Source organism: Ovis canadensis, chromosome 3 (genome assembly GCF_042477335.2).
Source record: "Ovis canadensis isolate MfBH-ARS-UI-01 breed Bighorn chromosome 3, ARS-UI_OviCan_v2, whole genome shotgun sequence".
Classification (NCBI taxonomy): domain Eukaryota; kingdom Metazoa; phylum Chordata; class Mammalia; order Artiodactyla; family Bovidae; genus Ovis; species Ovis canadensis.
Window position 1 is genome coordinate 1,407,664 of NC_091247.1, and position 12,910 is coordinate 1,420,573.

At 56.7% G+C, this 12,910-nt stretch overlaps 1 protein-coding gene across 3 annotated transcripts in view; it reads right to left on the bottom strand.

Moving 5' to 3' along the window:
• Positions 1–12,910, bottom strand: part of OLFM1 (olfactomedin 1) — a 40,342-nt gene that overhangs the window by 14,797 nt on the left and 12,635 nt on the right. For 2 of the 3 annotated variants that reach the window (XM_069579801.1, XM_069579800.1), the window contains exons 2-4: positions 10,971–11,120; positions 4,547–4,702; positions 2,034–2,253 (exon numbers count right to left, since the gene is read on the bottom strand). In XM_069579801.1, the coding sequence (XP_069435902.1) occupies positions 2,034–2,253; positions 4,547–4,702; positions 10,971–11,120 (526 nt within the window). Of the gene's footprint in view, positions 1–2,033; positions 2,254–2,436; positions 2,768–4,546; positions 4,703–10,970; positions 11,121–12,910 lie in introns of those variants that run through there. The other variant, XM_070292287.1, reaches the window with a different exon arrangement.

Sequence of the window (12,910 nt, forward strand, 5' to 3'; positions counted from 1 at the left end):
AGGTTGGAACCGGAAGTGGTCAGTGCCCTGGTTGAGCCACACGGCCACCGAGTGGCACTTCCTGCCTCAGGACACCAACAGGCGGGGCCCTCGGCTGCTGCCCTCCTGAATTGCCTGCCAAGCGCTGGTTAGAGGCAGATCCCCACCCCCGACCCCGCTGCCACTGGCTCAGCACGTCCATCTCTGGGCCAAGGTCTTTCTGAAGAAGGAATTAAGCACAGAAGCAGCTGCACTCCACGGTGGAGAGCAGGGCTCCGGGGGCCTCTTCGTTCTCTCTCCTCACTCCCGAGAGGGCCATTTCAGCGGCCCGAGGGCAGCCACGTGAAAGCCCCAAGATCGCTAGCCTGAAAAATGAATTCAGCCGGCTTCTAAAAATAGGCCGAGTTTGGAGGGGAAGGCCACCCGCCTGGGACAGGCAGCCTTCTCCTGGAAAGGCGCCTAGCGTCTCATCAGAGCTAACTTCTCTCTCTGAATTTCCACCTTACTGCTTGGTCTGTTAATCAGAAAATGTGGAGGTTTAATCTTGGTTTCTCACTGGTCTACGTGGTCTTTCTACCAGGGAATAAAAACAGTGCTGTGCGGAAATGAGTAACAAGAGAGAAGTGTCGGGGAAGTGTCCGGAGGGTCTGGAGAGTGGGATGGGAGTGTAGCGCCTTCACAGGCAGGAGCCAAAGACAGTGCCCGCCAGAGGTCACCACACAGCCCGTAACCACTGAGAAGCCCGACACCCAGCAATACGCCAAACATTCCTGCTGCCTCCTGGACGCTGATATGGGAAGGGCGGGTGGAGACCGTCCAGCCCAGACCTGTCCTGAAACTGTCGCAGGTCACCCGGCCCCGGACACACCAGGACTTGGGCACCAGGCACCACATGTGAAGAACAGTAGCACAGAATCCCTCACAAGACGCGGACGAGCGCACACACCACAGCGGACTCCTTCCAAGCCTCCAGCATCGCTCACTGCCCTCGCTGGGCCTGGGGGACTTTCCTAGGGCACCTAGAACAGCATTAAAAATAACCCAGACATGGGAACCTATTCACACAAAAGGTTGGCTGACTCTGTCTCCTTGCCCTTTGAACGTTTTCTGTCTCCCACCTAATAGCACTGGGTTTGTTTGTTTGTTCTTTTTTTAAAGTACTTGTTCTTTTGGGATGTTTTAAGTTTAAAATACGGCATTTGTAGTGTGCAGGGGGCGGGGGGTAGGGGATGAAAAGAGGACCAAGTGAAAGCGCCAGATAAAACCTAAAGGAAACTCGTGCATAAAGCAGAATCACGCTGTTACTCTAAAAAGTAAACAATAAGAAAATGAACCACCTTTGCGTTAGAAAACAGTGAGTGAGAAGGGCCAGCCAATCTTTCCTAAGAAAACCTAAAAATGGAATTGGGATTTAACATGTGCTGTTTCAAAATGGACTCCGACGTGGACACGTTAAGATTTGCTAAATTAACCAGAAAGTTGATAAGGTGATGGGTATCCACCACAGACAAGACTCGGAAGGAGCCTTGGGGCCACCGGCTCCCAGCCCCGCCCCCTCCAGGTGCCAGAGGGATCCCCTCGCTTGTTAGGAATGGCGAGCCTTCCGCCTCGATGCGATGGAATTTTCTGCATGGTTCGGTTTCTCAGGGAGCTGTGTCAGCCCTTTCCTGAAAGCTGGAGGGGATGAGATGTGCTTCCAGCTCTATGAAACTCGTGTCCTAAAAAGCCACCCAACACACAGGGACACAAGCGCGCACACACCCGTGCACACACACTCTCTTCAGATGCCATGTAACATCTAACATCAGTTTTCCAGATGTGCAGCTCAGTGGGGTCTGTGAGCTGGCCTCTGCACGGGATTGGACAAGGCCCTAGGACAGGCGCGGCCTACACTCCTCAGCTACCTGTCCAGGCAACCCTACCCAGGGGCCCTAACCCAGCCACCGCTGGGGAAGCCAGGCGGGCGCTGTCCAGTTCAGCACCACTCCCTGAGCCTGAGTGAGCCAGCGGCAGGTGGGCGGTGCAGTGCCCCGCCCGCAGGGTTCTGGGCCTACCTAGTTTTTGCATGCATGCACGGAGCCTCTCTTCAAGATTGGACACTCTGCTCTGCAGTTCATCGTAGTCATAGGCGCCAATTTCCTCTTGCAGCTCGTTAAGCACTGCCGTCAGATTCTGGACCTCCTCCTTAAACTGCAATACCAATTTGGCATCGGCCTTGTACTCCTCCAACACAGGTATCAAAGGCCTAAGTTCATCCATTTTCGCTTTTATCGCCTGCAAGGTTAAAATAAGCTGGGTTCAGTGCGATGCGTGCAAAAACTTCTAACACCCTGCCTTGGCCTGGCTTCTCCCTAGGTAAGGGAAAATGTCCACACTCCCGCTTTCTTTATAGATTGATTTATTCTGGTCCACAGGAGTTAGAAGAGTATATTAAACAGTCTTCAGAACACCAACATATTTGGGAAAGGTCTTTATTGTCAGTTTAGAATGCAACATCTTATGGTTACATGCTTTAAGTCACATACACAAAGTCTCTCTTTTTTTGTTTGCTTTTGTTTTTTCAAAAAATGCATTGACAAGGGTTCAAACTATTCATGAAATGCATCTACAGCCACATGCAAAAGAGATCCTGGTTGTGTTCAAGGTTCCTTAGGGGCAGGTGCTAAGTAACGGGAAATAACAGTAAAAATGCAGGCTGCAAAAAAGCTCTCTGGGTCTCTGTCATGGTTACATGGGAGTGGACTGCTTCTTCAGTCTGCAGCATTGAAAAAACTCTTTTAAGTTAGCCCTGCAAGCAAGAAAATGAAAACTGTTGAAGAGCTAGCTTACTAGCCTGCCTGAAACAGACAGCCATTAACAGACAAATATTTTCACCGTCACTTAAAAAAAAATCACGCTTCAAGGCTAGAGTCAGTCCAGACAAACTGCTTTCACAGTCATTTAGGTGCCCTCACAGGAACTGCTGCTGCAAGTGTTCAAGGCAATTAAAGTGCGGTCAGAAGCAAGGGTAGCCTGTCTCCCCCCCCGCCCCTCAGAGCCATAGCATTCAAGATCTGAGGACTAGGAGAGCATGCTTGCAAGGAGGAGCTAGCCCACGGATGCTGGGACATCCCTAGAGCAATCTGAGTCCACCCCCGGAAGAGAGTGCTCGCCTGATGAGGAGAGACAGAGGCTCTTCTGGGTCAGGCAGGTCGAAACCTCTTTCTGAGATAGTTCATGGTGACATGCCAGAAGCAAGGACTGGCCCACCTGAGCCCAGCAAGAGGGACTCCTCAACAGGGTCAAGCTGCTATTATTTCATTTACCGTACAGATTTATAGCTTCATTAGCTTGCCATTTCGTCTATATAATGTATGGCTTTTACAAGCGAATTAGTTCTTGCAGCACGCAGGGAGAGCATCAAAGGAAAACATTAGCATAAAAAGGCCGGAAGACCCAGAGCATCAGCAGTTTGCAGTCCAGCGGGGCTGTGTAATTTGACCCGTTCATTTACATCTGGGCTTGGTTTCTAATTAACACGCATGTATGCCTTAATTAAGGTGCATATCGTTTGTCAATTTAATGATTTTGAAGCTGAGTAAACTCTAGGTGTATATATACATATTTGTACATATGTATTTATAATTTTAGGTCAAACCAACTCTGGCTCTAACAGTGGAGTTATGTGGAGGAAACGAGTAACTGGGAGGTGAGAAAGATGCTGGTGTCTCTCTGCCTTCCCTGCAAATCTACAGCGAGCCTTGTTGCCGCTAAATTAGGTCAGATGTGAAGAACTGCCCTGAGCGATCCCTGCTCAGAAATGGCTCTAATCAATTAAGCTAATCCTTGGCTAATGTGATTCACCTGCAGCAGCTGTGGGTCGGGAAGGACCAATCATGTCCCTTCCCAGCTAATCTGTGACTTGGCTGGAGAAGCTGGGGCCTGGGGTCCTGGCCTGGGAAGCTAATAGGTGTGAAAACCACATCTCAACTCTGTCCCTTTCAAGGTGAATTTCCTCCAAACCAGGGCAAGGGTAGGTGGCCTCTCTACTTCCAAGGAAGGCTGCCATTGGCAAGAAAAAGAGCAATCCTTGCTGGGGTCCTCCCTGGGTTCAAACTGCGGGAATCACAGTCTCAGAGGAGGGGAGGGGGCAAGGAGGAGGGGAGGGGAGATAGGGGAGGGGAGAAAAGGGGGGAGGGGAGAGATGGGGAGGGGAGAAAGGGGGAGGGGAGAGATGGGGGAGGGAGAGATGGGGGAGGGGAGAAAAGGGGGGAGGGGAGAGATGGGGGAGGGAGAGATGGGGGAGGGAGAGATGGGGGAGGGAGAGATGGGGGAGGGGAGGGGGAGGGGAAGGGGAAGAATAGGGGAGGAGGAGAGGTGGAAGAGGCAGGGGGAGAGGGAAGGAAGGAGGGAGGGGAGGGGAGGGAAGAGGGGGAGGGGAGGGAGGAGGGGGAGGAGAGGGGAGGGGGGAGGGGGAGGGGGAGGGGAGGGGGGAGGGGGAGGGGGAGGGGAGGGGGGAGGGGGAGGGGGAGGGGAGGGGGGAGGGGGAGGGGGAGGGGAGGGGGGAGCCGCGGGAGCCGCACGGTACCTTGAACTGCCTGGCCAGGTGCTGCCTGTGGCTCTCCTCCACCTGTCTGAACTTGGACTCCAGCCCCTTCATCTGGCTCTCCATCTTCTCCACGTACTGCAAGTCCCTCTGGGTCCGCCGGTCCAGGACCTCTATGGACTGTGACATGTTCTGCACCTGCCAAAAGGCAACAAAGAGGTTCCAGGAAGGCGCGAGCGGCGGGTGCCCGAGATGGCACTTGCCAGTGCCTGGAGCCAGAGGCAGCCTGGGCCTGACTTAACTTGTCTATCAGCAGTATCGGGCTGTTATGAGCAAGAACCCCGGAACAGAGCAAACAGTCTGGTCAACATTTCCTCTGCCATTTTCCAGGATGTGTTCTTACAACCAGGGTGCAGGGACCTCTGGCTCCCTGTTGGTCAAAGCTCCAGGCTTACGGCTTTGGGTGGCTTTTTCCTTCGGGGGGACAGGCGATCGCGTCTATTCTGCGGGGGATGAAATCCATCAGGCACAATCGCCAACAAACGTGAACAGCAGGCGGGGCTCCTCTGCCTCCAGGCACAGCTCTCTACCCCTGAATCCCACTGGGTGTCCCGCTGAGAGGGCTGAGGGCACAGCGTGGTGCTCGGGAGCAGGGGACGGGCTCCCTGCTCCTGCATCTCACAAACCATCCATCACACCCCACGGTATCACAGGCAGATGACTGCCCCACAAACATGCACATTCAGAACATAGAGTCAGGAATCAATCACTCAGCAAAGGAAGAATCGCCGTTCCACATCTTTACGGGCAGATCTGAATTAAGTCTAGCCTCAAGATGAAACTTTAATATTCAACAGGGTTCCAGAGAGCTTAAAAGAAAAGCTACTGCCAGAGCATTCTATTTTCAGGAAACTGGCTTGCCCTTCTGCGCCCATGCATTCAGGGTGGCGGGGAGGAGGAAAGCGGTGCACAGTTGCTGTCTGGGTCACTTTCTCAGAATTGAATCCAATCACTAGCGGGAAGATAACTCCATAATTGCAAATCTTCATTTCTGATTTTATGTTTTTTCCTGAATTTGCAGACACCTTCCCTTTTCGGAACAAAATCGTTTGGGGTGTGAGGCTCAGCTTTGCCTGGTCAGTAAAAGAAGTCCCCCCAGCAAATAAAAGACCAAGAGGCTTCTCAGTGGGAAGAACTGATGCCGCTCAGCTTGGCGCTAAGGAATGCCTGGGGCGCTACGGCTTGTTGCTTGAGCGTGGCACACAAGAATTCGGTTTAAAATTTCAGGTTTATGACATAACCGCACGTAGATGACTATGACGCCCTCTGACCCTTTCTCTTTAGATGCTTCAGGGGAAACTGAAATATATTTGCTCTACTGCCTCAGGTCTTCCTGTCCCCCATCTCCCCCGACCCCAGTGGTTTGTTCTGTCTCTTTGAGTAACTGTGGACTTCTGAGGAAATTTGTATTTCCTTTATCCTTCCAGGCCCAGCCCAACTGCCACCTCCTCCAGGGAGGCTTCCTTGATGTGCCAAGCCAGAAGTGGCCACACACCACTTGGAAACACCGTCACCTTGTTGGCACCAGGCCTGCACAGCAGCCACTCACATCCCTGTCTCAGCCACCAGGAGGGAGGTGTAAGGGCCTTGTTCACACCTGTTACCAGCACACAGGGTCCAGCCCCTAAGGCACGGCCACAGCGGGAGGAAGGAACAGAAACGGCAGCTGCAGTCAAGACCGCTGCTCCCCCTCCCTCTCCTGGGTGGACTCTTGAAGCCACAGCAGAACCTACAAGGCTGCTGACTAGACTCTGCTGCGCAGAAATGGCTGGGCCCTCGCTGGCTTCAGCCTGGCCTTCTCAGGCCACACATAGCCCTCCCGGCTATTCAAATGCCAGAGAAGGATGCTGTTAACGTATCTGTGTGTGTGTTAGTCTGTCAGTCAAGTCTGACTCTTTGCGACCCCACGGACTGTAGCCTGCCAGGCTCCTCTGTCCATGGAATTCCCCAGGCAAGAACACTGGAGTGGATTGCCATTCCCTTCTCCAGAGGAACTTCCCGACCCAGGGATCGAACCTGGGTCTCCTACATCACAGGCAGGTTCTTTACTGTCTGAACTACGGGGAAGTCCTGTCTTAATGAATTTAAATGGTTTTAAATCCAATTTTAAATTTGGGAAACACATTTTAAAGATGCCAAGCTACTCATCTGCCCGATAGAGCCCTCCTGCCCGCTGCCAGTCCTTCCCAGGCTGGGCGAGCGCCTCCCTTTCCCTCCAAGCAGAGCAGATAATCCAGCCCCAGGTGGCAGTCAGGCCCCTGGGGCTCAGACCCACAGTCTGGAGGCCCTCCACTGAGCGCGCCCATCCGCCCCTTGTAGGACGTGTCCCCAGAGGCCAACTGAGGAGCTCAGGGTCACACAGCTGCCAACGGCACAGGGCACCCCTTCCCCACCCCGCCTAAGGTGGCCACAGGGGCTGAGACGGGCAGGGCGGCAGCAACCCGAGGGGCAGACACCCCTGGCCTGGAGGGGACCCCGCCCACTAGTGTTTATGGGACATTTCTTGGTTTCAGGCACTGGGCTATGGATCTCATCTGATCTTTACAAAACCCTGGGAGGCAGGCGCTATTTCAAGTCTCATCACAGAGGAGAACAAGGCTCAGAGAAGTTAAGTGACTTGGCAACTGCCGCACAGCAGACAGCCAGAGCCCACTCTCTCAAATTCTGGGCCTTGAGCTTCTTCACAGACAACAGAGCCTGAGGCTCTAATGCAGGGGGGTGGGCAGGGGGATGCGATCAGGGGACACTGGGGTCAGGCTCCTCCGAGACTGCAGGCCTCAGCAAAGCAGCAGCAAGGCTCCCCTTTCAGAAGATCCTGGGGTGGATTTTAACAGGACCCCAGTCCCAGGGAGAGAACAGACGCTCAGAAGGAAAGAGGAGGAGGGGTGGGAGGCCCCACACACACTGAGGACGGCTTCTGCTTCAGAGCACAGTGCCTGCCAGGACACTGTACAATCGGGCTCTAAATTTTTCAGCAGCTGTGCTGGGCAGACACGGGCAGGAGGAGCCTCTGAGGCCAGGGTTCCCAGCAGGGCTTGAGCGGCCGCCCGCCAGCCCCCACGGCCCCTCAGAGCTCCACTCCCTCTTCCACAGTCGTGAATAATTAAAGGCCCAATTAGGCTCTGGTCTAGTTTGCTGGTAATAAATGTGTGTGAAACCTGTTACATGCATTTTTGTTTAATTCTTTTACCGTGACTTACTGGGGTGGCTGAAGATGGTGGAGCAAAGCGCACGGGGGTCTTCGAGGGCAGCCAGCCTCCTGCCCCGGGGCGGGGCACCGAGGCCCCTCCCCAGTCCCTTCCAGAGGGCAGAGCTCCAGGAAGCCCCCACCCTGCCCTCCTGATTTCCAGAGAGGGCCTGCTTTGCCAGAACCTGTGTGAGGGGCTGTAGATGCGCTGAGCCTGCACTGAACTGGACAGATTGGGCAGGCTGCCGGGCCTCCAGTGCCCCCAAGGAAGGCCCGCCCCCCAAGGAAGGCCCGCCCCCCAAGGAAGGCCCGCCCTCAAGGAAGGCCCGCCCCCCAAGGAAGGCCCGCCCCCCAAGGAAGGCCCGCCCCTCAAGGAAGGCCCGCCCCCCAAGGAAGGCCCGCCCCCAAGGAAGGCCCGCCCCCAGGGCAGGCCCCCGCGCCCCTCCTCCACAGCTTGTGCTACTCAGCTGATGGGGGAGTCACGGCTTTCCTGGGGTGTGTGGTGTATATGTGTGTGTATAAGTGAGCGCTCGTATGTGATGTGTGTATGATGTGTGTATACATGTGTGTCTCTGTGGTGCACGTGCGTGTGTTTACGTGTGATGTGTGTGGTGTGTGTGTGTCCTTGTGAGGTGTGCATGTGACCGTGTGTATATGTATGTGTGTATGTGTGTACAGCTGCGTGTAGTGTTCGTATCTGTGTGTACAGCTGCCTGTAGTGTCCATGTGTATCTGTGTGTACAGCTGCCTGTAGTGTCCGTGTGTATCTGTGTGTACAGCTGCCTGTGGTGCCTGTGTGTATCTGTGTGTACAGCTGCCTGTGGTGTCCGTGTGTATCTGTGTGTACAGCTGCGTGTGGTGTCCGTGTGTATCTGTGTGTACAGCTGCGTGTGGTGTCCGTGTGTATCTGTGTGTACAGCTGCCTGTAGTGTCCGTGTGTATCTGTGTGTACAGCTGCCTGTAGTGTCTGTGTGTATGTGTGTACAGCTGCCTGTAGTGTCCGTGTGTATCTGTGTGTACAGCTGCCTGTAGTGTCCGTGTGTATCTGTGTGTACAGCTGCCTGTAGTCTCCATGTGTATCTGTGTGTACAGCTGCCTGTAGTGTCCGTGTGTATCTGTGTGTACAGCTGCGTGTGGTATCCATGTGTATCTGTGTGTACAGCTGCCTGTAGTGTCCGTGTGTATCTGTGTGTACAGCTGCCTGTGGTGTCCGTGTGTATCTGTGTGTACAGCTGCGTGTGGTATCCGTGTGTATCTGTGTGTACAGCTGCCTGTAGTGTCCGTGTGTATCTGTGTGTACAGCTGCGTGTGGTGTCCGTGTGTATCTGTGTGTACAGCTGCCTGTAGTCTCCATGTGTATCTGTGTGTACAGCTGCCTGTAGTGTCCGTGTGTATCTGTGTGTACAGCTGCGTGTGGTATCCATGTGTATCTGTGTGTACAGCTGCCTGTAGTGTCCGTGTGTATCTGTGTGTACAGCTGCCTGTGGTGTCCGTGTGTATCTGTGTGTACAGCTGCGTGTGGTATCCGTGTGTATCTGTGTGTACAGCTGCCTGTGGTGTCCGTGTGTATCTGTGTGTACAGCTGCGTGTGGTATCCATGTGTATCTGTGTGTACAGCTGCCTGTAGTGTCCGTGTGTATCTGTGTGTACAGCTGCCTGTGGTGTCCGTGTGTATCTGTGTGTACAGCTGCGTGTGGTATCCATGTGTATCTGTGTGTACAGCTGCCTGTAGTGTCCGTGTGTATCTGTGTGTACAGCTGCGTGTGGTGTCCGTGTGTATCTGTGTGTACAGCTGCGTGTGGTGTCCGTGTGTATCTGTGTGTACAGCTGCCTGTGGTGTCCATGTGTATCTGTGTGTACAGCTGCCTGTAGTGTCCATGTGTATCTGTGTGTACAGCTGCCTGTAGTGTCCATGTGTATCTGTGTGTACAGCTGCCTGTGGTATCCGTGTGTATCTGTGTGTACAGCTGCCTGTAGTGTCCGTGTGTATCTGTGTGTACAGCTGCGTGTGGTATCTGTGTGTATCTGTGTGTACAGCTGCGTGTGGTATCCGTGTGTATCTGTGTGTACAGCTGCGTGTGGTGTCCGTGTGTATCTGTGTGTACAGCTGCCTGTAGTGTCCGTGTGTATCTGTGTGTACAGCTGCGTGTGGTATCCGTGTGTATCTGTGTGTACAGCTGCGTGTGGTATCCGTGTGTATCTGTGTGTACAGCTGCCTGTAGTGTCCGTGTGTATCTGTGTGTACAGCTGCGTGTGGTATCCGTGTGTTTGTGCAGCCGCATGTGGTGTCCGTGTGCGCCTGTGTGCAGTTGTACACGTATGTATATGTGTGCTGTATGCGTTTGGTGAGCGAGGGGTCCTGAGGCGCCACACGCCGTCTCTCTGGGGAGGGTGGTGATGGAGCAGAAGGGCTGTCCTCTGCCCCCGCCCCCAGGAACTCTCAGGAAACGTGGCACTCAGGTTCTGAGACCCCAGGGCTCCCGTGGGGACTGTCCTGGGAGGCAGGATGGCTGTGATCCAGGGCACCGGCCTCCGTGGGGGGCAGGGGGCGCTGGGGCAGGCTCAGAGCTGGCACCCCTGCTCGCCGGCTGTCTACCTTGGGGTAGTCAGCCCACCACCCTGCACCCAGATTCCACGTCTTGAAATGGGGAAATGGGGAAGATCTCACCAGCTTCACCCAGCTCTTGTGAGGAGCAGCCGAAAGAGCAGATCAGACCTGCACGTGCTGTTCCCAGGCGGGTCACAAAGGTGGTGACTTAACCCGCTTTTGCAGCAGGAGGGCGTCCACAGGAGTGATCACCTCCTGGCCATCTTTCAGTCCAACCACCGAGAAGCAGGGAAAAGCCCCCCACCGCGGCCCTGCTCCCGGGAGCACGGGAGTGCTCCAGGTGTGGCTCGGGGACAGCTCTGGCCCTCTGGACCCCAGGCTGTGGGCGTGAGCCCCAGATGGTGGTGTGGGAGAGAGGCCCGCACACCCCCTCGCTCCGCCCGTGTGGCTCTGGGCGGAGATACTCCCCCGACTCGGGGCAGCCCGGGGGAGTCTCCTCCATGCCTCCCTCCCTCCACTTCATCCATTCACCAATATTCCCAGCGGGCCGTGCGGGGGAGAGCCAGGCTTGGGAGCTGGGAGGCACTCTGCAGGCTTGCCACGCCTTGCTGCCAGCGCGGGGGCACACGCAGACACAGACACACACAGAGCCACGCGCCCCACAGACTCACCTTCTCCAGTAGCTGTCTCAGCTGTTTCGTGCGGGCATCCCGTGAGCACATGGTCTGCTGGGGGGCGACTACTGTGCAAATGCACCTGCCCTCACTGTCCTGGGCAGAGCTGTACACCTGCCAGCTCTCCTCAGGGTTGGTGGGCAGCACCTGGGGGGCAGGGGGCAAGGGAGAGGGAGGGAGAGAAAGTGAGACCAGAGAACATCCCGCCGGGCATGACCGTCCACGCCCAGCCCCCCAGGAAAGGGCAGAAACAAATCGGTCCAAAGACAGCTGCTGGCCGTGGGGGGGGGGGAGCGCACGGGGGGAGCAACCCAGACGGTCTTCCATCAGGATCCCCAGGGCCGGAAGGGAGTCTAACAGGCACGGCTCTTTCAAACATATTTTTTAATTCAAGGGATTTTTAAACTTAGGGGATGTTTAGAGTTCTGGCGTCTGACCCAGCTGACAGGTTCGGTGGAAGGGAGGGGAGAGCAGAGGCCGCGAGCTGGGTGAGGAGCAAAGCAGGGAAGCAAGGGAAGCAAGCGGCTGGTTGAGTCACAGCCGCACGTAATTCAGAAATAAGATCTCCTCCCGTAAGGCCAGCAGGGGTGGCTGGCGCAGTCGCGCTCCGCTGCTCCCCAAAGCTGGAGAGGAACAGCCAGGATCCAGCTGCCTGTTAGCTGCGAGCTGGGATGACCCCAGGCCCCGGCCGCGTCCGCCGCCCAGCTGGCAAAGGCCCCCGAGGGGATGCTGGGCTTCCACCCCACGCAGGCTGCCGCCCACGAGCCATTTGGCAGATGTCGCCAAGTTGCTGGTGACATGCTGTGCAGGGGTCACACCCAGCCTCAGCCCCGAGGTGCGCCCCAGCACCCTCCCAACCCCTGAGCTGCACGCGGCCGCTGACACGCGGACATAGCTGGTGTCACCTCGCAGCCCAGCTCAGGGGGTCCCGACTGCCAGGTACCCGGGGCGGACACTACCGTCTGAAAACTCACCCCTGAGCACAGATCCTGCGGCCTGCCGGGTGGCCGCAGGTCACCTCCCTGCTATTTTTAGCGTGGGGATGGGGAGAAGTTGGGTGGATGGAGTCCAGGGTACAAACATTGCCATTTCATTCATTTCCAGCCCCAGGGGCACAGGACCTCGGGGCAGGAACACAGTCATCAGGAAGGAGACGGCGGCACGCAGGCCTCAGAAGGGCAGATGAGGTGAACGGGTGCCGGCGTCCGAAGGGGTCACCGGGAGACCCCCTCAGAGCACAGCGCCCTTCACTGCCGAAGGAACGGAGCGGGAGAGGAGCGCGTGTCCTTCACCTCTCCTTTCCGCCGAGAGAGCCGGCCTGGGGCGCGCCCTCTCCTCCGCCCGCCCCGCTCCCGCCACCACCTGAGCCCGCCGAGCCCAGGGGCGGCCGGCCGCTCGCCCCCTCCCCCAGGGCACCGAGAAGGGACGAGAAGCGCCTGGGGAGGCAGGGCGGGAGGGGACGCGGAGGGCGAGGTGCGATTCCCGCGGCCGTGCACCCCCCACGCCCGGGCCCCGACCGGCCCCTTTGCACCCTCCGCTGCGGGGACCCGGGGACCTCCGCCTGGCTGGGGAGAAAGGCGCCTCGGGACTCCGAGGGCTGGAGCTCCTAGCCCGCCCGCCCGCCCGCCCGCCCGCCGGTCCAGTCCGGCTTTTGCCAAGTGGGGCGGGCTCAGCTCCGAGCCTAGACTGGACCCGGCAGGACGGGGGCCACCGCGTCTCCCCCTGACTTGCGGAGTGACCTTGGACAAGTTCTCAAGACCCCTGCCTCAGTTTCCAAACCTTGTCAACAAGGGACGTATTAGTTGAATGCGGACTCCCAGCCTCTTGAGTCCCTGGCAGGCTTTCGGGAGGCCCCCGCGAGGGGACCGGACCGAGGCGGGAAGCGCCACACAGAGGGGCCAGCGACCCGCAGAGTGGCCGAGGCTGCGGGTGCGGGG